The sequence below is a fragment of the Peromyscus maniculatus genome, chromosome 8, assembly GCF_049852395.1.
Source record: "Peromyscus maniculatus bairdii isolate BWxNUB_F1_BW_parent chromosome 8, HU_Pman_BW_mat_3.1, whole genome shotgun sequence".
Lineage (NCBI taxonomy): Eukaryota > Metazoa > Chordata > Mammalia > Rodentia > Cricetidae > Peromyscus > Peromyscus maniculatus.
Window position 1 is genome coordinate 59,319,360 of NC_134859.1, and position 26,250 is coordinate 59,345,609.

Sequence of the window (26,250 nt, forward strand, 5' to 3'; positions counted from 1 at the left end):
TTTCTGGAACATGTGAAGGAATCTGCTCCTCTTCACTGGCCCCCACCCCACAGAGACTCCTGTTCAGCCTCCCTGGAGAGCTGGAATCTGTGGATTGGTTATCTGGCGTCTGTGGGTCTTAGAAGGAGCAGAGAGCAGGGTGGGTTTGCTGAGAGCCTCCTGTGAGCTCTCTGTGGGTGTAGGGCATCAGGCAGAGGATGGCTTTTGCAGATAGACTTCTGACTAGGGCTTCTGCTCTGACCTCAGCTAGCAGGATGAGGTATCTTGGGTATCTTGGCAGGTATTTGGAGGTTGTATGCATCTTGGGTACGCATGTGTATCTTGGGGCAGAGATCTAGAGGTTGCCTGAAGTTCAGGTTTCTGGAAGGCAGGCTGGGGCAGGGATAACCAGAATCTTCCTTTTCTTTCTCCCTGTCTACATCCTACCCCAGGCTCTGGCCCTGTCTCCTCCTCTGCACATACATACCCAAACTGAAAGGCCTTTTTCTAGGATTACTGTATGTTCTTTCCACCATGGAAGGAGAGTTCAAATTGCTGAAGAGAAGTGAGCATGATGTGCCTCAACTGAATCTACCAGGCTGAGCTGAATCCCCAGGGGAGTCCTTGTCCTGGAGGAGATGGGAATGGGGGGTGGATTGGGGGGAGGGCAGGAGTGGGGGTGGGAGGAAGGAGGACAGGGGAATCCGTGGCTGATATGTAAATTAAATTAAATTATAAAATTAAAAAAAGAAAAAAAATTAAAGACAAAAAAGAAAAGTGAGCATGGTGTAGCTCATGGCTCTTGCGGGAACTGGGAACCTGGTAGTGGAGGACAGTTGCTAAGAGCTGGGACTTTGTGAATGAGCCCTACAGGTCATCCACATGGCAGACAGGACCAGGCAAGCAATGCTGGGTTTGCAAGGGCTGGAGAAGAATATAGAAAGAGGTGGGGCTTCCAGCTGCCCCACAGATCTGCGATTGTGCTGTGTGGACCTCAGAGCGAAGGTAGAAACCTCACAAAGGTAAACTTGATGCCGTGTTAATGTAAGCAGAAGCAATTGCCTTTAGCATGCGCTTCTGGTTCAGTCCTCCTGGGTGAGTCCCCTGTTAGATTACAGCGGTGACAGTGTCCATGACTGGCCAGGGGCCAACCTAGCTCTGGGTGACTAAGGGGTCAGGATTGACCTAGAAGCCTGGGGTCACTCAGTGCATCTCAGCCCCATGTCTGATCACTTTGCTGAGTCCACACATTGCCATGGGAATGTCACCACTCCTTGAAACAGGTCAGAGTCTCAGGAATCTGATGCTCTGCTGATGAAGCTTCTTTTCTTCCATTTCCAGCCGAAATGCTCCCTCTGATTTGAGCCCATGACCATTTCCCCATTAGATGACTTCCTCCCACCTTAATTGGTCCTTGTCACCTGTGGTGGGATTATCCCAGTTGGAGCTGGTCTTCTGGGTGGTCCATAATTTTCTTGAGGGTAGGGATAACACTCTCAGGTTCTGAATCCTTCACTGGTGTCTTGCTGGGGCCTCCTACGTAAGGGGTCTTACGATGGCAGGATTCAATGACACTGAATGTGGACCAGCCCTTGGAGCTACACTGGGTTTCTGTGAAGTCATATCCTTATAGCAGAGGGGGCTTCCCCTAATCACTGTTGCTACAGAGCATGCCTTTGGTGAGCGATAAAGGACTTTTTAAGCTAGTCTCCAGTTGGTTGCTGGAGGAAAGTGTGAAATCAAGGGAGGTTTCAACACAGAGCCCGGAATGGCCTCATGCCCAGGATTCTGAGACATCAGAAGCAAAGACAAGCCAAGGCTGAGTCAGGCCTGGGCAAGTGAGGACGAAAGAGCCTGCATTTCATCGAAGGTAGGGCTTTGATGGTGGCATTTCTGGTACAGTAATGAGAAATCATGAGTACTAACTGTAGGTTTCCATGGATTAAGCTGCAGGAGCAGCGCCCTATGGAAGCCACACCTGAAGCCCACTCTGCCCTGTTCTGGCCACAGGTCTTTCTCTCTCAGGGCCTCGGAGGTGACCCTGCCTCATTCCACCTCCCCAGGCAAGACAGGGGAGTTCTAGTTATCAGAGATCCAGGATCTCGCCTCTTGGGAACAATCGGGAAAGTCCCTGCTGCGTCAGCCAATAGCACTGTCGCAGAGGAGGGACTTCCATTCTAACGCAGTCATGCCTTGCCTAACCATCTTCCCTGCGGAAGGACTGGAAGGACGGAAGGACATGTGTGCGGCTCCTGAGTCAGGCTCTGCTCCACCCTTTCCCCAGAAGCAAGCCATCTGGATGAGCAGGGAGGGCACAGAATCTTCCTGTAGTGCCCTGGCCCTGGGGAGCAGTGACATGGACAGTTGCTGGGAGAACAGATCTGTGTGACAACAGCACTCCCAGCTGTCACAGGTCATGCCTTCCATCTGCATTCTAGGTCCTTCTTCTAGTCCTTTCCATTTGCTCCCTCGCTTATTCTTTACCTTCCAAGCTGGGTTATGTATGCTTGACAGGCGAGGAAACCCAGGCTTGGGAGAAATGACTCGCCCAAGATCACAGAGGCAGGACGTGGTGAGGTTGTCACACATGAAGGTCCATGATGCATAATATGCAGCTATTGGGAAACATTGGACTTCCTCTGTCTCTGAGGGACTTGATCCCAGGAACTATTTTTGAAAGATGGATATCGAGTCTTACAGCTGGCCTGGGTACCCCAGGATAGCCTTTGATGGCAACCTTCCTTCCCAGGGATCAAAGCAGAGCACCTACGAAACTTCTTTCCCTCCGTCATCTTTGCCTGTGCATGACATCCTTGACCAGTAAGTTCTCTGCAATGGGTCCCATTTCCCAAGTGGGGAAACGGAGGCTATTGGTGCCTGATGAGCATCAAACGTAAGAGAGGGCAGGGTTGGGACCAGACCTTCAGCTTTGTGCCCTAGCAAGTGCCTTCCCTGCCTTTTCTCCTGTGGGGTGAGGCTGCTTTGTGGGTGTGGGGGTGACTCACGTAGGGCACGTGGGTGGTGGGTGTGGCCTGCCTGGCGCCGAGGGCAGGTGGCCCAGCCAGTTCTGCCTCTGATGCTTCATTCCAGCTGTCAGCTATCTCTGCGCCTATGATGAGAGCCTCTCACCTCCCCAGCCACCTTCCTGACGGTGGGTTTTTGGCCCCAGACATGCGGTGATCTCAAAGCAAGGACTGCCACCACCACCTGGAACCTTCCAAGTAAGTCCTTGTCATCTAGGGAAGCTAGTATTCCCCAGAAAGAGTAGAGCATTGGCCTAGGATCCTCTGGGCTGTCTGCCCTTGGCCCATGGGCCTCAGGAAGATGGGCGGGAGAGCTGGGTTCTAGCAGGGGTAAAAAGCCACGCCAGCTTTTGACAACAGGCAGGGGAGAGAATGTAGGCTCTGAGAGGCTCAGGAATTTTCCCCTGATGTTAGGGAATCCCAAGGAAAGAGAAACTCTAGAGCTTGTCTCCCTCAGCTAGCTTAGGGCCGTGAATCTCCATAGCAGGAATGTGATGGGCGTTCAAGATGGGATGAGCTATCTCAGCACTGAAGAGGGACAGGGCCCAGGCACTTACAGGCATGGACGTAGCAGCTATGGAGGTCTCCCTGTGGCCTCTGCCTGGTCTCTGTTCCTAGGACAGGCCGTTTCAATCAGTGTCAAGGCCTTGGCAGGTGTGACATGATACTTCCCGGGTGAGGGATCTGGATCCCAGGGCAGGGAGAGAGTCCAGCAGGTGAGGATACAAGGCATACAGGATGACTCAGGAGCTAATTATAGCTGCTGGAGCCCGAGTCCAGATTGTCCTGACCCCCACTTGCCCCAGCTGTTCAGAATAGCCCACGCTCATGGGACTAGCACAAGAAGGATGGAGCAATTGGTGTCAGGGGCACAAGCTTATTGGGGACCATTCAGCTATTTCTCCGGAGGGAAACCAGGGGATGAGGGAGGGTGAGACACACCTCTGTCCACTTTTGCTCTTGGCCCAGCAAAGCCTTTCCAGCCCCATATGTCCACTGATTGCTTTGGGTAGAGACACACTTATAGGGCACCCATCTGGTTCTGGCTGTGATGGATGTAGGCAGGGGCTGGGGGTTACTTCTGTATCTAAGTAAGTTATCTAAAGTGACTTCAATCGCAGTTGGTCCCCTGACTGCCGAGTGACTTCTTGTCCACACTACCTTTCCATATCTATCCTATTCTGCATGGCTAGCAGCCTCTTCCCCCTCCTCATGATCTCCATGACAACTTCTTCCTGGGGACACTGGTCTTTCCCGCATCCACGGCCTGTTCTCCTTCAGGCTATGTTGTCTACATAACCTGGAGTCTTCCCTAGCTCCCTGCTTCCCTGACATCAGTCTCTGCTTTCAAGTTGTTTGAGGGCTTCACAATGTGGCTCGACTTGTTGCCAAGCCCTTCCCTGCCGGCGATCCCCATGAACTCATCCAGGGTCTCCAGCTCCACCGGCTCCTTGCCTCTCACTGAGCTGTCTTGAGCCCTGGTGATTGTTCAGGCTGTGCCCCCAGCCCAGATGGCATTAGTGCAAATCCCAGTCTTTAAACCTCCTTCTGAGATACATTCCCCAGTCTCCTTGGAGGGTGTGAGCAGCACCTTGTTCTAACTCAGCCCATACTGACCATTAGTAAAGCATATTTGAGGACTGAAGGGTTGACCTCCTCTATCCCAGGGTAAGGGACTCTGCTTCTTCTAAGCAAGAAGGAGTCTGACAGGGTGCCAGTCATGATCTGGCTGTGCTTAGCTTGTGGGGACGGGCAAGAGATGTAGCAGTGGGTGAACTGCTGTAGAGACTACCTGCCGGTGCCAAGAAATCCTAACTCTGCCAGCTGCGTTATTTAGAGCAGTGGCTGGAGAAAAGGAGGTGACATTGGTGTTCTGTCAAGGTCAAAGAAGTGTGACCTTGACACTGAGATCTGGATACAAAGTCTTGAGGGGAGGCATTGAGAAGGCAAGTTAAGTCTCAGAGGTCTATCAGAGAGTGATAGGGCTAGAGATGGTGATGGGAGGCCGGAGGCTGGGTGCTTCCTCTCTGGGTGCTATGCTGGGCTCTCGTCGGGCTTCGGAAGCGGGGGTGTATGGAAACTGCAGGAACAGTTTGCCTGTGACCAAGAAAGGCTGACAGTTTGGGAAGGGAGGGAATGAGTTTCCTGTTGGAGAGGTATGGGCAGGAGGTAGATGGTACCCCATGGGAGTCTGAAGCCCCCAGAAGTTACCTCCTGCCTCCTCAACCTCAGCGTGTGTCTTGTGCTACAGCAATGAATGCCCACTCCAAGGAGATGGTGCCCCTCATGGGCAGAAGAACCACCGCGCCCAGTGGGAACTCCGTTGTGCTGACTGAGAAGAGGCCGGCAGATCTCACCCCCACCAAGAAGAAGTAAGACTGAAGGCTTAGGCCTGAGCTTTGTACGGTGTGGGGCACTGGAGGCACCCACTCCAGCGATCCCTTGTTTCCCATAGACTCAAGACTCTGTCATCTGGGGTGGCCTGATGACAGACTGGGTATAACTTGGGGGTGGGGCGCAACTTTGCATATTCAGGTGCCTTTGCTGAGGTCTTCATGACTGGCACAGGGATGGCATCTCCTTGGAGGGGATGGAGGAACTGAAGTAAGAACATTCAGGAAGGCTCTTGGGAGGGGGGTAAGGGTTGCCCAAGCAGTTCTTGGGAACAGGAGTAAGAGGTGGGTGGCATTCTAGGTAGTCTGGATCCTCAGCTGGCCATGTTTTTCTCACCTATACAAGTAGCTTTCAATCTACTGTGAAATCAAGCCTGTATAATGGATTGTATTGGGAAAAACTGGGGAGGAAGAAGGTGCTATGAGATGGATTCAGTATTGTGCAAAGTAAAATTACTGGGAACTCACAGAAAAAAATGTACTTTGGGAGACAGCAAAACAGGTGACTTGTGGCATGCAAGGAAGGAGGTAGATGTTTCGAGCTAAGCTGGAGAAAGGTGGCTGTAGCTAACCAGAGTATACCCAGCTTTTCTCATGGCCATTCTCAGTTAATAAGCTGAGCACATAATACCCTTGGCTGACAATTTTCACTTGAGAGAGGATCTTGCTATGTTTCTCAGGCTTGTCTGGTACTTGATACATAGCCAAGGAGAGTCTTGAACTTAGGATCCCCTGCCTTCGAAGTGCTGGGGTTACAGATGTGTAGCCCCACATTCAGCTTTGGTTATTGTAATGATGATGTGTCTCGTAGGGCTTCCAATGCATGGCACAGTCATCTGGTGGGAAAAATGGAGATTGTGGTCGAGATGGCTAGAGTTGTGTCAAGCTGGATCTCTATATGAAGACACTACTAAGGACACCAACTTATAAGACACAGTTAATTGCCATTATGTTGATAAAGTGGTTAGCACAGTCAGGGAGATCAGTGCACAGTGTGTGTTGACTTTGATGATAGTATGGGGCTCCTGGGAGCTGGGCAGGCTGGAGTGGTTCTGTCTCACTTCTAAGCTGAGGATGCTGGGACAGAGAACAGACTTCTAGATCTCCATGGCTGATCTTTTTGGTTGATTGGATACTTCTCGGTTGGGGCAAGCTACACATAGTTCAGCTATGCTTTGCCTGGACCCAGGGTGGTCCACAGTCTAGGATGGCTCATTTGCCCTGCCTCCTCTGCCCCAACTCCAGCCTTCCTCTTGGGCCACTGCAGAACGTGGTTTCTTCTGCTGGCCTGTTGGTTAAAGTCAGAGTCATTGAGGTTCCCTATCTACCAGGAGACAGACAACTTAACACCGAGATAAAGAACACCCCCTCTTGCTCATAGCCTGGAGTGGGGGCAACAAAGGAGAATGTGAGAAGTATGTGAAGTAAGTAAAATAAGTCACGGCAGAGGTGGGCTGAGGAGGGGACAGGTCATTCTGAGCCTGTGGACAGTCTGGAGCACTTCATAGGGGAGGTGATATAAGAGTGGGCTTTGGTAGGTGGAGTTGACAGGAAGGGTATGCTGGGTAGTAGGACAGGAGAGTGAAGGCTGAGAGCAGGGTCTAAGGAGTTTTAGTAGCTGAAGTGCCATGAGGGTAGAAGAGCCATAGAGAAACAAATCCTATTAGGACCAGGTGTTGGGGATCTGTTAAAGTATACAGATGATCTTGGGAGGAGTGGGGGAGTCTCAGGGTGATTTCCTGAAGGAGGTATAGGGAGATAGGAAGTTTGGAAACGTGGCTTTGGATGACCCATGTGGACAATGTGGAAGAAGGGAGACTGGGGACAAAGAGACCTTGAGGAAGCTGTCAGGAAGCAGGTGATAGGTGGTAAGGTCTGAGCCTGGGAGTCAGGGATGGAGGAAGAGATGGATGAGAGTGGAGTTAGTCATGGGATCTTCCAGGGGCAGGAAGGGAGAAGGAAGAGCCATAAGATAGACCCTTCCTCTGGGGTAACTCAGAAGGATGGCGGGTTACCTTGATCAAGAGCCCACCAAAGGAGCAAGGGCAGGAGTGGTAGCCAAGGTCATGTGTGAAGTACCAAGTAAGAGGTGCCTAGAGGACTAGGCAGAGCTTCTACCCTGGAGTCCAAGAGAGAAAGCTACGAGGAAGTAGGGGTGAGGCAGGTGGCATGTGAATGGGGGCAGCCTGATCTTTATGGACCAATCCAGGAAGTAACAGAAACACAACTGACCTAAGCCAATATGACCCATCTTTCTGGCTCCCCTTCCTTCTTACTCCCAGGGGAGGTTTGGGAATAGGAATAGGGTTGTGGACAGGCTCTCAAGAAAACCCCGGGTTCTTCCACATCAGGCCCAGCTGAACTGCTCTTTTTGAAGCCCATGTCTGTTCATGAAATTAGTTACAGGCTCAGAGTTAGTGGCCAAAGATTGCCTGGCCCAGTCAAGGGTATGAGGTATGATTTTTGTCTCTTGAAGTGGTGGTCCCACAGACTCTCTGAGGATTCTCATGTGAAGGTTTGAGCCTTTCCCTCAGAAATGAGTATAAGACTGGGCCTAAAGAGAAAAAAGAAAGAGAATAAATTATATGTGAAGACAGAGTACAATGCCAGTCATTACGAACTATTAGGCTATGAACTAATGGGAGAATTCAAGGCAGGAGGCCTACAGGTCTACAGAGGGGAGAGAGCTTTCCTGAGCCACCATGCCATTCCTTGAATAGTTGCCACATTGGCCTCCTTATTGGGTCCTAGGCAAGGGGACATACAGGGTCAGTGAGTTGGCCTTGGGGAGTTTAGACTTTAGAGCTTGGACATTTCTTGGGCAAAGTCAATGGGTAGGCAAGCTCCTCTCTAGCCCTAGGTTGCTTCCTGGTCTTGGAGTTGTCTCTCGAAAGTGACAGAAATGGTGGAGAAATGATGTACAGCTGCCTGTGCACCTGTGTCAACCACACCTAGGTTGCACCCTTTGGCCTGGACCAAAGGAATAAACAAGAGCATCTGCAGCAGGCAGGAGCCAGGATGTCACGTGGTCTAGACCTTACCATGTGCTTATGATAGTGGGTGGGACGTGGTTGTGTAGTGTCAAGTAGGGCAGGGATAGGTCAGGCCCTGCCTCGTGAGTTAGGCTCTTGCCCAATGGCCTGGTCTTCCCCAGCCTAGCTGTCATCACTCCTCTCTCCACATCTTGTTCTCTGGGCTCCAAAGCTTTCCTTTTCCAAGACAGACTTCCTTTCCAGCCCAGGAGGTATTTCTCATTCTTCTCTCTGCTTCAAGGCTTTTCTAGAACCAGAGGCGTATTTCAATATCCAGACTGTACTCCAGTTAGCACAGCACAGAGCTTCTAATTCCTGTCCTCGATTATAAGGGCCTTCATTGTTCTTGTGCTCTTATAACCCCCTGGAGAGACTGTTGTGGTCACTGGGACACATGTGTTAGCCCTGGTTGACATTTCTGAGGATGGGGTCTCTGGAAGGGGCCATTATCCCTGTCCTATCCCCTCAGTTCCATACACTAGACAACTGATTAGTCTCGAGTAAGTGGAGGAGACGAAGGATCAGGAAGACAATGAAGAGAATGTGTGAGCCAATGAGGAAGCTGTCCAGAGGCTCAGCACCAGTGACATCATTGCATCGGTGAGATGATGCTTTCCCTCTTCTGTGTGGCCCTCAGCTTTAGGCTTGGGTGCTGAACACTTACATGATATGGCTTTCTGTGTCATTCTTGATCTTGAGGAACCCTTGAGAAGAGGGGACTCTGTGGAGGAGTGACAAAAGACCCCACTTCAGCTTTGTGTATGAGACTGAGGAGGGGCAAGAAAGGGTGAGAGCTTTCAGCAACTGGGAGCACAGCCAGGAAGGATTTAGCCTCCACCATTGACAGTTTAAGATTATGTTGAATGTCTGAGCATTGATCATATCCACATACCTCTCCACCTTATCTACCTACTTGATTACTTATTACCTGTCCATCCATCCATCCATCCATCCATCCATCCATCCATCCATCCATCCATCCATCCATCCATCCATCTACCCATTCTTCCATTATTCTGTTGTCTACCCACTATTCACCTATTAACTCATCTGTTCTCTGTCTGACCAGCCATTATTCCTTCCACTTAAATATGTCTCACTACTCACTTATCCTTTCATACATCCATTCAGTGGGGTCTTCTGAGTACCAGGACCACTGTTAGGAAATCAAAGTTGATTCTGGAAAATCAAAAATGTCATTATAGTCCTTGCTGTTGGGAAACTTACAGCTGAATGATCATATTGTCCAGAGCAAAGGACCAAATGACCCATCTGTGCTGTGCATCGGTCTTACCTTGGAGCCAGTTTTGATCAACCCATTGAAGTTGCAGATCTGGAAAAGAAGGGATTCTCCCTGCATCATAGCCACAGGACCAATGCCTGTCACCTTGTAGGAACTTGATACGTATTTGTTGAAGCAGCCTCAGGGGCAGGGTAGGCTCAATGGAGGACCAGACCAAACTTTCTTGGAGAAAATCCACATGTGTGAGTTTGGGGCTCTGTATGGAGAAAATCTGCCAATTCTTAATCAGGATATCTTGAGGCCGAACCTCCAGTAGATGTACTTAGAACTTCTGAGTCAGGCTGCCATAGTGGAGTGGGGGCAGCTTTGGAGTGATGGTTCAGGCTATGGTAACCTAACTGGTTAACCTCTAAGGTCTACTTCAGCTGGACATCCCATAAGTGGATGGTCTTAGGTTGCCTTGTCTGGGAATTATCTCACCCAGTATCCCATCAGCTGAGGATTCCTGGTCCAAAGATGGAGAGTACCCACCTGGAGGCAGATGCTGAGCTTGACCAGAACCCAAGCTTTGGGTCCCAGTCAAAGGTTTTCTCTTCCCTTTGCCTTCTCTCTTTCGATATTTTTTTTTTGTTGTTGTTAGAAGCATTTGCTTTTAGATAAGGCTAGCCTCCCTGCCTTTTCCTTTTTCTCTCTCCCCTGTTCCTCTTAACAGGTATCCCCTGTATCCCAGACTGACTTTGAACAATCTTTCTGCCTCAGCCTCCTGAGTGCTCCATAGTGTGAGCCACCATGCCTGGCAGAAGGCTCCTCTGTGATGGTCAGAAGTCAGGAGGGGGAAGGCCAATGTGTCCTCTGCCGCTTTTATGGATTTATTATGAGCTTTAGGCTTGTCTGTGTCTAAAGTGAGGAGGGGAACTTCCCAGGTCAGCCAGGATTCTCCTGCCTGCCCTGATTGGGTAGCCCCCTTTTAGGTAACTCCCTTGCAGTGGATTCAGCTGGAAGCAGGCTGGGAAGACCGAGCTGAGAGCAGAGCAATGAGCATTATTACTGTGTCAGTCATTAGCTTGGACTGCAGGAAGCAGGTCCTATGGCCAACTCGAGTCTACCCTGGAAGGAGGTGCTTACTCATCCTTAGCCTTAGACGCCTTGCCTGTAGACTGGAGCTCTCTCTGATCACACCCTGCCACTCTTCCTTCTAAACTTGAGATGGGAGGAACTGCACTTTGGAACATCCTCCATTCTGGGCCTTGGAAAGACTCAGGCAGCAAAGGTGTTTAGGAATGCTGTGTGCCTGCTGTCAGGAGGGTCGTTCTGGATGGCCTGTGCTGCAGCAGCTGCAGGGTTGGTTGGATGTACTGCAACTGAGCTCACCCTCAGCTGATCCTCACCTTAATGTTACCAGAAGACTCATCTCCCAGTGTGTGACTGTGGTGTCCAAGGTCACGTGTATCTGCATTTGTGGGTGTGGCTGACTGTGCTGGTGTGTCTTGGGTAGAGTGTCTGGTAATGTGTGTCTTCCATTCCCTTGAAGCCTGAGGAGAAAGCTGGCCGTGGCTTCGTCTCTCTTTCACTGCCTCTAGTGTTTTCTGGGCCTCCCCTCCTTTCTTTTTCCTTTTTAAAATTCACTTTTTTTTGCTAGTATATATCAATTGCACAAAGTTAGGGCTTCATTATGACATTCATGCAACGCACACAATGTGCTTTGACCATATTCTCCCCTCTCGTTACCTTTTCTTTTTCTAAAAAATAGTTTTGAGCATCCATTTATTTGTATGTGAATATATATTATTATGTGTATGGGTGTTTTGCCTACATGTATGTCTGTACGCTATGTGTGTGAAATGCCCACAGAAGCCAGAAGAGGGAAGGTATGGGATCTCATAGGCCTGGAGTTACAGATGGTTGTGAGCCGCTGTGTGCATGCTGGGAATTGAACCTGGGCCTTCTGGAAGAGCAGCTGGTGCTCCCAACTGCTGAGTCACCTTTCTTATTCTTTCTTATCCCTTCTCCTTTTATCATTATCCTTCTCGGCCCCCAGCGTTTTCACCTGTAGTTTTGGGTCCCTTTCTATCTTCCACCTAGGAGAGAAAAGATGGTATTTTGTGTTCCTAAGTCTGGCTTATTTCACTTAGCAGGCTGACCTCCAGTTCCATACATTTTCCTGAAAATGGTACAGAATCTCATTCTTTGTGGCTGAATAGAATACCATCTTATAAAATACCATAGTTCATTTGTTCATCTGTGGGTGGGCAGCTTGGCTGATATTGTGACTTGACTGTTGTGAATAGTGATGCCTTAAACAGGAACATGCAGGTGTCCTTGTAGGGTTCTTTTTGCTATAGGCCTATGTAGATCGTATAGCTGGGTCACACAAAGTTCTGTTTTTGAGGTGCTGCCATACTGATTCTCAGAGCGGCTTTACTATTTTACACTCCTTATAGCGGCGTGGAAGGGCTCTTTTCTCACCCACCCCCATTCCTGCCACCCTTTAGTGTTGCCTGCCATCTTGATAGCCATTCTCACATGATATATTTTATTTTACTTAGAGATAGTCCTGCTATGTAGCACAGGCTAGCCTTGAACCTATGATCTTCTTGACTCAGCATCCTGAGTGATGAGATTAAGGGCATATATCACCATGTCTTGTCTGGGGTTTTCTTCTTGGTGGGGGATACCTAGGCTGCCGGCCCCTTGAGTTCTCCCTGCCCTAGACTGGCTTTCTCAGCCCATTTTCTGTTCTGGCAAAGGGACTGATGGGTAACGAGAGCAGCCAGGGTGACTCCGGCCCTCCCCCTTGAGTTGCTGCAAGGTCTGCCTGGATTTGAGTCTAGGACCCCTTCTAAAAGGCTTTGCCTTCGGGCCTAGGTTTTAGGAGAAACTGGATGGCAATGGGAAACCCAGCTCCTGCCATGTTCCCATGTTTGAAAGACCTTATACCTGGGTACAGCTGCAGGTCCTCAGGTGCTGCGCCATCCTCACTGAGCCTCTTGGGTTCATCCATATGGTACTTCTAGAGACAAGAGTTGTTCAGACTCAGCTTAGAACCCAGAGTCTACTCCATCCCTGAGGGCGAGGCTAGGACACACAGCACACAGGCTGAGGGCTTAGTATGGGTGGGTCATCTGTGGCAAGGCTGCAGGACACATAGGCCCTGCCCTAGCTCTAATGGTCTTGATTGGATGTCCCCTCAGTGCACACTTCTTCCTGGAGATAGAAGGTTTTGACCCCAACCCTACAGTCACCAAGACCTCTCCTCCCATCTTCTCCAAGCCAATGGACTCCAACATCCGGCAGTGGTGAGTACTGGCTGCTGGCCTGGACACATGGCTGGGCCTGGCTGTGGCATGGTAGCATTGCACATTTCTAAATTTGTCCTGCTCTTCTCCCTCTCTTTCCTCCCTCTCCAGCCACTCAGGCAATTGTGATGACATGGACTCCCCTCAGTCTCCTCAGGATGATGTGACAGAGACCCCATCCAATCCCAACAGCCCAAGGTCTGTGTGGCCCTCCCCCTTATCTCCCTGTTCTCAGCAAGGGGAGGTGTCACAGGGAGGGGCTGCACAGGAAAGAGACAGAAACCATCATCCCTGGGGAGTTGGGACAAACAGCTGGAAGTCTGGGCCATGGTTGCAGCATGTGACATTCTGTGGAGAAGGGTGAAATATCAGTAAATTATAAAATGCTATTTGTTCATCATAAACATCCAAACAATGCACAGGAGAATAAGGGCTTTAGCACAAGTTTTTTAATTATATAAACTTAGAATCCATTCACAAAGAATGCATTTTTGCAAGGGCACATACAAACTGAAGTACATCTACATTCCAGCGATGGTCTATGCCAATGGACTGTGGAGGCAGAGAGGGATAGACGGAAATGTTCAGATAGGGAGATGAACCGGAGTATTCCCTTCCCTTAGTTTCGTATTCCAAAGTAATGGCTCCGATAGGTATACGTCCTTCTTGATCATCCCCGTGCGCATGCAGGCGTATTTTGATCAATGTGATTGCATAGAGACTGGAATGGGAGCCTGATCAGGTGACACGGGGCACAAACATGGGCATCCCCCAAGACACGAAAGGCACAGGAGTTGGAGCGGTGGCCCGGAGGCCAGCAGCTCTGGTGGTGGAGGAGAAGAGGGTAGGAGTCGAAGTTATCTCATGTGGGGTGAATTCACCAGTGCCTTCTGGTCTTAGCGCAAACCTGGCCAAAGAAGAACAGAGGCAGAAGAAGAAGCGGCTGAAGAAGCGCATCTTCACGGCCGTGTCTGAGGGCTGCGTGGAGGAGCTGTGGGGACTGCTGCAGGAGCTGCAAGAGCTCTGCAAGCGGCGCCGCGGCCTGGACGTGTCTGGTCAGTGCCCAGCCCTGGTACAGGGTGGTGCAGGTCCCGGGCACCCTGGTTGGTTCGGCTCGGCCCCTGCTCCATCTCCTGTGGGGCTGGAGGGTGAGGCATCTTGGATATTGGCATAGCAGCCTTGAGCTTGACAGAGAGAGCCGTGGGGGAGTATGGATGGGTTTAGGCAGGCAGAGGGCATGGTCTGGCTGTAGGGTGGAGTAAATCTGGAGAGAGTTGCTATTCAAACATTGTCGGGACCCTGAAGCAGGCCTGGGAGAGGGGGGAAGAGTTCTGGAGAGTTCCTCAGGCATTGGCAGGAATTGAAGGATTTGGAGGAGGTTCATAGCTGTGTGGGGATCAAGGTGAGGAGCGGGTTGATGGGGAGGTGATGAGATAACTTTTAGGCTATGAGGAGGGGTAGGATGGAGATTTCAGCACAAACATGGGCTGTGGGAAGCCAGGCAGCAGGTGACATGGTCTCCCCTCCAGAGAGAAGGTGGAAAGGTCAAAGCGCAGCGGGTGCTGGACGAGGCTTTCATAGGTGGCAGAGAGCTGTGAACAACAAACCCGGAAGGGAGCTGGAGGAGGGGCTGGGGAGAGGAAGGGAGAGTGCCAGGTAGTACAGGGACCCCCCAGTGCAGGGTAGAGGACACGCTTTCGAGGTGTGAGGTTGCAGCTCTCACACCGTGTTCTGTCTGGGAGGCCCAGGGCAACCAGCCTTTCCTGCCCCCGCCTTTATCCTTGACTCCATCTGCAGACTTCCTCATGCACAAGCTGACAGCCTCAGACACCGGGAAGACCTGCCTGATGAAAGCTTTGCTCAACATCAACCCCAACACCAAAGAGATCGTGCGGATCCTGCTTGCCTTCGCTGAGGAGAACGGCATCCTGGACAGGTTCATCAATGCCGAGTACACGGAAGAGGCCTATGAAGGTACCTGTAGGCAGAGGCAAACTAAGGGCAAGAGACAGAGGTTGGGATTTCCCGAGGTGAGTGTGGCTACAGAGCCATGCCAGTCTTGCTACACCAAGGCACTTTGGCCATGAAGTCAGATAGGCAGAATAATGCTGAGCAGGGGTGGACAAGTCAGGAAACGGCAATACTCTAAAAAGGAAACTTTAGACAGACTCTACTAGGAATGGAAATAATGGCAACAGGGAGTGACTGGGGTGAGCAATTGTGTTTTGACCCAGAGTCTACCTGATGGGAAGAATCCAGAGCAAGCTCAGAGGAAGAGCCCCAAGATGGGCATGGGTTTGACTGATTTGGCCACAAATCCTCTTCCTTCTCAGCCTCTCCTAGTCTTTTGATTTCTCCGCCAACCCCTTGCTGTTAGACTTGCAGAAGGTCGTGGGCATCTTTGCCCTTCCTGGTTTTCTCCACGGTGGGGTGCCGCTCGTCCTTGCTTTCCCAGACCCCAATGGCCACCAACATGGTGTCGGCCACACAGTATCTGCACCCTTAGTGTTTTCAGTCAGCTACTGCTACCTGGGGAGAGGGGCTCCAGGATCAGCTTAGGTTGCTCCAGGCCTTTGAGTGCACGTGCCCTTTCTGTTCTCAGGGCAGACGGCGCTGAACATCGCCATCGAGCGGCGCCAGGGAGACATCACAGCGGTGCTCATAGCAGCGGGCGCTGACGTCAACGCGCATGCCAAGGGTGTCTTCTTCAACCCCAAATACCAGCACGAAGGCTTCTATTTCGGTAGGTGACACCGCCAGGGTTGGGGGAGAGGAGAAGGGGCTTCCTGCCCTGAGGTCCGTTGCAACCGGCCCCGCACTGAAAGACGGGGCGGGGTGGGGGGTGGTGGTGGAGGTGGGCACTGAAAGACGGAGTCCTCTTCTGCGGATCAGAGACCGGACTGGTGTTGACCCATCCCAGAGGGATCACCGGTGACACCTCCAGAGAGGCCCACTAGGGTGGAAGAGCCTGCTTGACAGTGAGATCCTGTAGCGGAAGGGGTCACATCTGCAGGGAACAAATACTGTGTGTGTGTGTGTGTGTGTGTGTGTGTGTGTGTGTGTGTGTGTAAAAGGGTGTGAAGGACATAGCCGTTATACAGGTGAGGACATTGGACTGAGGAGTAAAGTGACCTGCCCTAGAGCAGAAAGGCAGAGATGGGTGACATTTGTCCAGACTGGTAGCGTGAGTGGGGAGAACCCCTGTCCCGTCAGAAACCCAAAAGCAGTTGCAGTTGTGTTGTGTGTGCTCAAGAGATGTCCTTAGAGAGATGCTGCTTGGTTAGGTTGTGACCTCTGCAAACTTGAGGTTCTGGAACTTTCTGGTAGAAACTCTCGGCTATGATGCCTATAATGTCCTTCCTTCACAACCTCCTGGCTTAATTTAGTGTTTTGTTTTTCTTGGTGTTTGCATGTGTGTTTGTATGTGTATGTCTCTCTGTGTGTGAGACTGTGCATGTGTGTGTATGTATGGTGTGTGTGTCTGTGTGTGTGTGTGCATGTGTGTGCTGGTGTTAGTGGGAGGAAAGACACAAATGCCTTTCCCCCTCTTCTGACAATGTTCGCATTGCCTTTACAGATTCTCTGGGTTTAGAAAAAAAGAGACATGTAACTTAGGTATAGTGGAACCCACCCATTTTAGTGCACAATTCTGTTATTTTTATTTTTTATTTATTTTTTTTTTGGTTTTTTTTTTTCGAGACAGGGTTTCTCTGTGTAGCTTTGCGCCTTTCTATTTTTATAAACATATTTATTACCACCATCACAGTAAGGAGAGGCAAGAGGAAGCTCCACTGGCCTGACTGTCACTGCTCTGCTCTGGTTTGTTTTTTTTTTAACTCCCTCTGTAGCCCAGGCTGGCCTCGAACTCACAGAGATCCTCCTGCCTCTGCCTCCCCAGTGCTGGGATTAAAGGCGTGTGTCACTACTGCCTGCCTTTCTTTTTTCCCTCTCTTTTTTTTGGAGTGTGTATGTGTGGTTTACATGCCAGGTGTATGCGTGTGGTGTAAGTGCATGTGTGTGCAGAGGTCAGAGGCCATCTAGTGTCCTCCTGTATTACTTTTCATCTTTTCCCCTTGAGATACCAGCTAGGCTGGTGGCCAGTGAGCCCCTGCAAACTGCTGGTCTCTGCCCCCATAGCAACCATGCCCAGCTTTCTGTGGGGGTTGAGGATTTGAACTGAGTTCTTCATGCTTGTACAGCAAACACTCTTATCCACTGGGCTATCTCCTCAACCCCCCACCTCTGGCTTTTTAATCAGCAGGACTAGATGAGTCTGGGCATCTTTGAGGTCAACTTCTTACTCAGTCATTCTTGTGTCCTCATTGCCCAGCACAGGACCTAATTACAGCCAGGGTTGAGAAACATTTGTTGGGTGGAATAAGAGAGGACAGAGGCGGGAGTAGAGCAGAGGAAGAGGAAGCAGGAGTTTTGTACCGGTGGGCGGGAGGGTTTCTAAATTGTAAACAGGGTGGTTAAAGTGAGTCAGTGAAAAGTGGGATCTGAACAAAGGTGGAATAAGCCATGCAGAGTATCCACAGGACGCAAGAACAGCTTATGCAAAGGCCCTGAGGTTAGAGAATGTCCCATGTTGGAGGAAAGGAGGCTGTTGTGCCTGGAGAGGTGTGGGTGTGGCTGAGAGGATGAGAGGACAAAACATGTAAGGCTTTCCAGGTTGTACCCGAATTAGCGTCTTCATCCTGGGTAAGTGGGGACCTAACTGGATTGTTCTGCTCCTCTGCTGAGCAGAGTGTTGGAAAGTTAGTGGGGAGCCGGGAGAGCACCTGGCTACCGGTGTGATCTTGCTTCAGTCTTTACTGAGCAAAGGGAGGTGGGAGGTGGTCAGGGAACCTCGGGGATCAGTGCTGCTGTGAAGGTCAGCATCCGGGACTCTGGGCCTGGGGCCTGGAGGGTATTGCTTTGGGCCTGTGAAAGGACTGAACTCTGAGCCTCCTTTCCCCAGGTGAGACACCCCTGGCCTTGGCAGCATGTACCAACCAGCCCGAGATTGTGCAGCTGCTGATGGAGAATGAGCAGACGGACATCACCTCCCAGGACTCTCGGGGAAACAACATCCTGCACGCGCTGGTGACAGTGGCTGAGGACTTCAAGACCCAGAATGACTTTGTTAAGCGCATGTATGATATGATCCTGCTGAGGAGCGGCAATTGGGAGCTGGAGACCATGCGCAACAATGACGGACTCACGCCACTGCAGCTGGCTGCCAAGATGGGCAAGGCCGAGGTGGGGCCCTGCAGCAAGGGTGGGGACTGGGGAGGCACAGCTGCCACTCTGTCAGCCTGGGGCCCGTCTGAGGATCCCACAGGTTCCAGCTTCAACCCCGGAGAGGCCCCAGCTTAGGTCTGGAAATGCAGTGATTGCTCAGGGAAATCCAGCATGTGCTCCATGCTTAGGACATCAGTCCTGTACTCTGGAGCAGCTCAGTCTCTCTTCCTGGGACTTCCTCGGTGGGGCCAGATGGGGAATCCCTAAGGCCGAGGTGATGCAATATCTCAGGTGCTTTGTGGTTGAGCATTCCTGAGTGGTGATGCTCAACCACAGGCTGTGTGTCTGTCCTTCAGGCTTGCCTTTTCTGTGGTTCCAGAATGACTGCTCTGGGTCCACAGCCAAGGGGTTTCTGCTCCCTGACAACAGAAGGACCTTAGTCTGTTGGTCAGGCCTCTTCTCCAGCAGAGCCCTTTGCCTGTGTGATGTGGTCAAAGAACTCTAGGCTCATCTGTGCATCTTGGGAAGACCTAGGCTGGGCCAGGCTGATACGTTTTGTTTATCTGTGGCTGGAGCTGTGGCTTGGCTGAGATCAAGTTTCTTCTGAGGGGACGGATCTTGGGAGGGGACTGTGGTTCCTGGGAGGCTGTGGGAGGACACTGGATGGTTGGCACTTATTGAACAATTCCAGCTGTGTACCCTCTACCTCTCCTAGTCAGCTGCCCTGAGGTCAGGCCAGGGCTGGAGCTCACAAGGGACCTTTTTTTTCCCTTGTGGGGGAGGAGATGGAAACGGCTTTAACAAAGGGAGAATTGTATGTCTGACGCCCCTGTCCTGCTACCCAGGGTCATAGCTTGCAGGGGCTCTAAGGAGAGCCAGAGGGTATTTGTGTAGTCTCGTTTCTTCCATGAGCTTTTCCCTGCATGCCACTGTCTCATTTGTGCTCCCTGCTACCCAGCCCAGGGAAGAGACATCTTTTGTTTTTGTTTTCTGTTTTGTTTTTCGAGACAGGGCTTCTCTGTCTTAGTTCTGGTGCCTGTCCTGGATCTTGCTCTGTAGACCAGGCTGGTCTCAAACTCACAGAGATCTGCACGGCTCTGCCTCTCGAGGGCTGGGATTAAAGGTGTGCGCCATCACCGCCTGGCTGGGTAGATACATCTTGAAGAGATGCTCTAAGGCTGTGGTTCTCAACCTTCCTAATGCTGCAGCCTTTTAATATAGTTCCTCATGTTTTGATGACCCTCAATCATAAAATTATTTCGTTGCTATTTCATAACTGTGATTTTGCTACTGTTATGAATCGCAAGGTATCTATCTGATATGCAACTCCAAAGGGGCCTTGACCCACAGGTTGAGAACTGCTGCTCTAGGGGATCCTGCTCTCATCCAGGCCAGTCTCAGGGAGGTACCCACCAGGGAGGTTCCTGAGTCCTCTCCTTTATTCAGTGCTTGTGGAAAACTTTCCTGGATGTCACCCAAGGTGGCTGCCAGACTGGGAGTGGAGGACACAGCAATGCTGAAGCCACAGAACTGCCCTTGGGGCTTTTACCCATGGGGTCTAGGAGCTGTCTGCCTGGCTGTGACGGGAGATGCAGTGGGAATGTGTGGAGCCGAGTGAGATTCACACACTGATGCTGTCCTCCTAACAGGTCCCTCTTGTTGGGCTGTGGGTTCATACCCCTTGGTGCTCTATCCCCAATTTAGGGCGATCAATGGCTTAGCTTTCAGAAAGTGGTACCATGGAGAGCAGTGGCCCTCCTGCACAGGGGACCTACCCAGAGAGCTTCACAAAATGGTCTCCAGGTTTCTTCCTGCATCTGGAGTGTTAGCAATTGGCTTTGTGTTTTAAAAACTCCCCCGAGACCCTAACATACAGTCGAGTTTGAGGACCACTGACCTACAGAGTGGGTTCCACGGGCCTCTTTGTGAAGGCTGGTGCCTGATGTCATAGCTTGTTCAGCTAGAGTGGTGAGCCTGGCTGTAGAGTCTAGACTGAGGGTAGACTGGAGAGCAGAGAAACCGAGAGCTTCAAGTTCAGGAGATTACTTCTAAAAATGGTCAGTTCTTGGATTATTTCCTGAACTGGAGCCCGGCTTTGGGGACCTACTAGCCGATGGTTTGGCTCTCTGCAGTGTGCAAAGGGCTCTCGTACTCTGGTTCCCCATGAGAAGGCAAGAACTGTGAACTTCACTCCCATGTCGCAGACACAGCTGGAACCCAGAGCCATGGCTCCAGGCAGAGGTGGCACTCATGCTATTTATGGTAGGAACATTTTCGGGGTTGACCTGCCTCTGGCTGGTCCAGCCCTGTTGTCCCCAAGCCCCATTGTCCTTCTTTCCATTCCAGATCCTGAAGTACATCCTCAGTCGTGAGATCAAGGAGAAGCCTCTCCGGAGCCTGTCCAGGAAGTTCACGGACTGGGCATATGGGCCTGTGTCATCCTCGCTCTATGACCTCACCAACGTAGACACCACGACAGATAACTCGGTGCTGGAGATCATTGTCTACAACACCAACATTGACGTGGGTCTCCCAAGCAGATTGGCAGGGACAAGGAGTGAGGGGTGGACCCCAGGTCAGGGCTTAGGGGCCCTGGGAGGAGTCGTGCCAGGGTCCCCTAGGCCCCATATTGGTGACTTGTCTTGGTGGAGTCTGGCGTTGAGGGCATGGTCCAAGCAGGAGCTAGCTCTTTTGTTTCTGGCCCACAATGAATAATAGAGCCAAGGGTGAGGGGCTGGCTTCAGCATCCTGGGCAGTTTGGAGGCAATGAAGAGGTGTGTAGTATTGATCTTGTACACCCTAACTCATCTATATGGTCTGACTTAGAATTCTTTATTCCTCTAAACTTGAATACACATGAAGCCAGAGAGTGCTCACTAGCTGGAGCAATCTGGACCCTTTGAGGAGGAGGTGGGAGAGGAAAGGCTAGTGAAACTGGAGGCGAAAACAGAGGATCAGCTCAGACAGTTTTCAGTCCTTGGGGTGAGTGAGGCAGTGGGCTGGGCTCCATCCTTTTGTATTTTTATCAACAACCCTACTCCCCAGACGCTCCCTGGACCCTCACAGCAGCCCGTTTGGCAGGGTGGGTAAGGGTTATGGTATAGATGAAGAGATGAAGAGGTGAAGCCGAGAAAGGCTCAGGAGACGTCCTAAGGTCACAGGGATGGATACTGGAACCCTTTCTAGTCTCCAGTCCAGTGTGCAGCAGCTCTTCCTGCCAGAAGCCTCAGTGCCCCCCTCCCCCACCCCTGAGCATTGACTGCCCCAAAAAGAGCCATGGGAGCTGGAAGTTACCTTTCCAACATTTCCATCAAGTCAGTCCATTGCTCCCGATGACTGGAGCATTCTGCCACTGGCCCTGCTGACTCTGGGCTCCTGATGGGCCCTTTGAAAATGGTCCTTTTCTGCCTGCCTCATCTCCACGGGGTGTTCTATCCCCAGAACCGGCATGAGATGCTGACCCTGGAGCCCCTGCACACGCTGCTGCACATGAAGTGGAAGAAATTTGCCAAGTACATGTTCTTCTTGTCCTTCTGCTTCTATTTCTTCTACAACATCACCTTGACCCTCGTCTCTTACTACCGTCCCCGGGATGATGAGGTACGGGAGTCCTAGGGATGGGGTGGTGGGTGGAAAGGTCTGAGGTGGAGGATCTTGGAACTGTCTCATGTGGGGATGGAGAAACTGAGGCCCAGAGAGGCTAAGGGATTTTCATGGGGTCGTTCAATTATTCTCCAAAGTTCTCAGTGAACAGAACAGTTAGCCAAGCTGGAGGTGAACAGATCTAGGGTGATGCATACTGGGAGACAGTATGGGGAATAAGGAGCTCCAGGTCTTTTCAGGCTTTCTATGTGGGTCTAGAATACACTGTATCTGCCGTGAGGCCCACAGGAAGTGGGTGGAGGAGAAGTTACTTTGCCAAACTTCCCTGCTACTCTGGGCCTGGGTTTCCCATCTGTTAGTGGAGTGCAGTCTCAGCTTCACTGAACTGTGGAAGGAGGTCACATTGAGTGTCTGGTAGTGGGTATGCTTAGAAAGAACCATGCACTGGGTTGTTAGCAAATAGAGCATTGTCCCTCTCACTGCAAGGTTCTGGGTTCTCACTGAGGGTGGGGCAGGAAGGGCCAGGAGAGGGGCCTCTGGTCCATCTTGAAGGCCCAGCATGCATATACAGCCTGGTTCCTCCAGAGCTGGCGTTGCCCTTCCCTTCCCATTCCTCATCTTTACCATTCTCTTCCTTTCTTCCCCAGGACCTCCCACACCCCTTGGCCCTGGCACACAAGATGAGTTGGCTGCAACTGCTAGGGAGGATGTTTGTTCTTATCTGGGCCACGTGCATCTCCGTGAAAGAGGTGAGTGCATTTCTATATACCCTTCTAGACTGCCCTTGAGGCCAGTAGGGTGGGAGCAGGGCTGGCTTCTGCTGCAGCCTGTATTGCTACTACTGTAGGGGTTTCAGGAAGGTATTTCCTTTCTAGGCCTTAGATTCCTAAGTTATAGTACAGAGAATAATGAATAAAACAGGTTTATTCTATCTGCTCCATCCCCTCCTCTGTTCATCTGTGGAGTTGTTCACCATGTATATATCCTTCATGCCACTCTGTGTCTATCATTCTTCCTTCTTTTTTTTTTTTAATTTTTCGAGACAGGGTTTCTCTGTGCAGTTTTGGTGCCTGTCCTGGATCTCACTCTGTAGACCAGGCTGGCCTCGAACTCACAGAGAGCCACTTGGCTCTGCCTCCCGAGTGCTGGGATTAAAGGCGTGGGCCACCACCGCCTGGCTCTCATTCTTCCTTCTTGATTCTACCATCTTGTCACCTGCCTTTTATCATCTACCCAGTCACTCATTCATTCCAAATCCGACACAACCCCAGCATCATACTTCTGGTCTTTAGCCAATCATTTTCACATCTGTTGGTCCATCCATCCATCCACTACCCACTTGCTCACTCATGTACCTTCCTGATTACCCTTTCAACCAGCTGATGAATCAACCTGTAGACTTTGAGCCCTTTGTACCTGGGAGCCTGGAAAGTGTGTGTGACAGGATGGAGGGAGTTGGCCTTTCTTTAGCTCAGTTCACTAATGGGCACAAGCATTTAGACTGTAAGGTGGGTCAGAGCAGTGTTTAGAGGGAGGGAGATGACTTGTCTGGGAGTGGGAGCAGGGTGGAACCTTTGTCAGTACAGTAGGACAGGACAGGGAGGCCAGGAGAAGCAGCAGGCACAAAGGCTCAGAGGCTGGAAAATTAGGCCACATTTGGTGGGTAGTTATAGATAGTAGCTGTGTGGCTTTGTGGTTTGTGGGCTGAGGATAGGATAAGAGTGAGAAGCCTGTGGGAGGGGTCAGTGATGTTCTCCAGGCACAGGCCAGCTTCCATATCCCACCTCTCTGTGGGATACAGATACAGAGTCCTCCCAGAATCCCCACTGGGGCAGTACTTCCTAGAGCCAGGAGTGAGGGCAGGAAGGGGGTTAAGCTTGTCTTTTCTGTTGACTCCAGGGCATTGCCATTTTCCTGCTGAGACCCTCCGATCTGCAGTCTATCCTGTCAGATGCCTGGTTTCATTTTGTCTTGTAAGTAGGTCCCTTTGGTCACAACTCATAGGAAGGGCTGAAGACTCTGGAATAGGCCTCCAGCTGTGCCACCATGTCTAAGCATCCTGCTATCATTATATGGTCCAGAGACCCCCTCTGCCTCTTCTAGATAGAGATGCATGGAGATACCTGTGAAGAGGATCAGGAGCCCTTAGGACAGAGCCTGTTCTAATGGCGGGGGAAGGCTAACTCCATCTCTCAGAGTCCCAAATGGCAGGCACCCCAGAGAAGTAGAAGCTTGGGCCATCCTATTGGTGTTTGCACACAGCAGTGTGTGAGGGCGATCCCTTCCAGCCTCAATGATACCTCAAAGTTGCCACCCGAGACCGAGGTTGGTCCTAGAAGGCTCCTGAGAAATCAGGCTCATCTAGAGCCACCCTTCAAGTTCTTGGAGCAGGGTAGTAAGTTACACACCATGATGCAGTGCCCCAGCAGTGTGAGAACCCCAGCTGTTGCTGTGTTGATGGCCCTGGGCCCCAGCGAGAAAGCCCAGCTTAGCAGCCTCTCTGCATGAAGTCATATGCAGCTGACACTAAAGAATCCTCTGACATCCCACCCCCACCCCGCCCCACCACCACCCTTAATGAGCACAGGCAGACCCAGCCTGGCTCTGTGGTAATGCCATGGAGGCCACAGCTGAGGATGAAGCATGCTGGTTCTACAGCTGTGGCACACTATTGATGTCTCTCTTTTGAATATGTAGGAGGTGGATGTATCTAACTGTGTGTGTGTGTGTGTGTGTGTGTGTGTGTGTGTGTGTGTGTGTCCCTGCACGTGTACAGGAGTGCATGTGTTTGTATGTAGGTCAGAGTTTGATGTTAGGTATCTTCCTCATTCTCTGCCTTGTTTTTTGAGACCCTTTACTTTTTGAGACATGGTCTTTCACTGAATCTGGAGTTCCCGGATTGTCTAGACTGGCTAGTCAACAAGCCCCAGGGATCCGAGCCTCCTATTTCTGCCTCCCCCTGGGCTGGGATGGTGAGCACTCACTCCCACACCTGGCTTTTTCACATGGGTGCTGGGGATCTGAACTCAGGTCTTCATGCTCATGCAGGAAGGTTTATGCCAGCCAAGCCATCTCCAGCACCCACCTAGGAGTTTTATGAAGTGCGTACTGGCTCTAGAGTAGTGGTTCTCAACCTGAGAGTCACGACCCCTTTGGGGAGTCAAACGACCCTTTCACAGGGTTCACCTAAGACCATCCTGAATATCAGATATTTACATTACAATTCATTACAGTAGCAAAATTACAGTTATGAAATAACAGTGAAAATAATTTTGTGGTTGGGGTCACCACAAGATGAGGAATTGTATTAAGGGCTGCAATATTAGGGAGGTTGAGAACCACTGATCTAGAGGTATGAAGTGAGTTCTTCACCCACCAAGGACAGGTTCAGTAAGTGGACAGGCCAGATAGACACTGCCCCAGGCTGCAGGGCACACGTGTGCCTGCCACTGTTGAGAAAGTTTGATAGCTCCAGAAGACATGTTTACACAGCCTCAGCGCATTATGTCCTGCTCTTCTGCTTCTCCTTTGTTTCCTTACGGTGGAGGAAGGTAGGGCCAGCCTTCCTCACCGCAGTCCTTAGTGCGGTTCATCAGGCCTTTGTGTCTCACTTGCGGGAAAAGCAAGCTTGCTGCCGCCTAAACTTGGTTAGATACTTTGTAACTGTGCAAACACTAGAAGCGCGAGTATTTTCAACTAGGTGTCTGCAAAACTGCAAGGGTGGGCAGTATTTAGGAGGATGTTTTCATCATGTATGTTTGTTGTATGCTATATTTATTGTTTGGAAAAGTTTTATATATAATACATTTTCACCAAATCCAACTTTTACCCTCACCCCTCCACCACCTCTCATATTCCTCTACCACTTCTCCCTCCCGATTCCATGTGCTCCTTTTGTGTTTTTGGAGACAGGGTTTCACTATGTAGTTGGCTCAGAACTCACTATATAGACAAAGCTGGCAACCCCCCCCCCCCTCCGGGGCTATATCGCCAAAGAAAATACTCCCCACCCCCAGCAGCCATCAACTGCCAGTATCTCCTCAGCTGTGGGTGGGGCTTCGTGGGCCCCTCCCCTACTCATGCTGGGAAGTTTGGTTGGCTTGATCTTGTGCAGCTCTTGTACACGCTGCCAGAGCCGCTGTGATTCTGATATATACCAGCCCCGTCATACTCAGAATCTAACACTGCTTTGCAGCAGGCCTCCCCAACCTCTGGCTCTTGTAATCATTCTGCCACCTCTTCCTTCCACAATGATGTATCACATAAAACTAACATCTTTAAAATACTTTAAAAATATTTATTTAATTACGTGTGTGTATGCGTGCGTGCGTGCGTGCGTGCGTGCGTGCGTGTGAGTGTGTGTGTGTGTGTGTGTGTGTGTGTGTGTGTGTGTGTGCAGGCAGGGTGGAGGGCACATGCCATCATTGAAGTCATGCCATATATGGAAGCCAGAGGACA

General features: G+C 50.9%; 1 protein-coding gene across 5 annotated transcripts in view; it reads left to right on the forward strand.

Moving 5' to 3' along the window:
• The first annotated feature begins 3,061 nt into the window (after positions 1-3,061).
• Trpv3 (transient receptor potential cation channel subfamily V member 3) overlaps positions 3,062-26,250 on the forward strand; it is a 35,061-nt gene continuing 11,872 nt past the window's right edge. For 3 of the 5 annotated variants that reach the window (XR_013041739.1, XR_013041740.1, XM_042282357.2), the window contains exons 1-9: positions 13,186-13,337; positions 13,867-14,021; positions 14,764-14,940; positions 15,569-15,709; positions 17,927-18,207; positions 20,536-20,712; positions 21,631-21,789; positions 22,440-22,541; positions 23,692-23,765. Coding sequence is in view for 3 of the 5 variants with exons in the window: in XM_042282357.2 (XP_042138291.1) it covers positions 13,294-13,337; positions 13,867-14,021; positions 14,764-14,940; positions 15,569-15,709; positions 17,927-18,207; positions 20,536-20,712; positions 21,631-21,789; positions 22,440-22,541; positions 23,692-23,765 (1,310 nt within the window). In the remaining 2 variants the exon portion in view is untranslated. Of the gene's footprint in view, positions 3,201-5,253; positions 5,375-12,861; positions 12,967-13,077; positions 13,165-13,185; positions 13,338-13,866; positions 14,022-14,763; positions 14,941-15,568; positions 15,710-17,926; positions 18,208-20,535; positions 20,713-21,630; positions 21,790-22,439; positions 22,542-23,691; positions 23,766-26,250 lie in introns of those variants that run through there. The other 2 variants (XM_042282356.2, XM_076542863.1) reach the window with 1 other exon arrangement.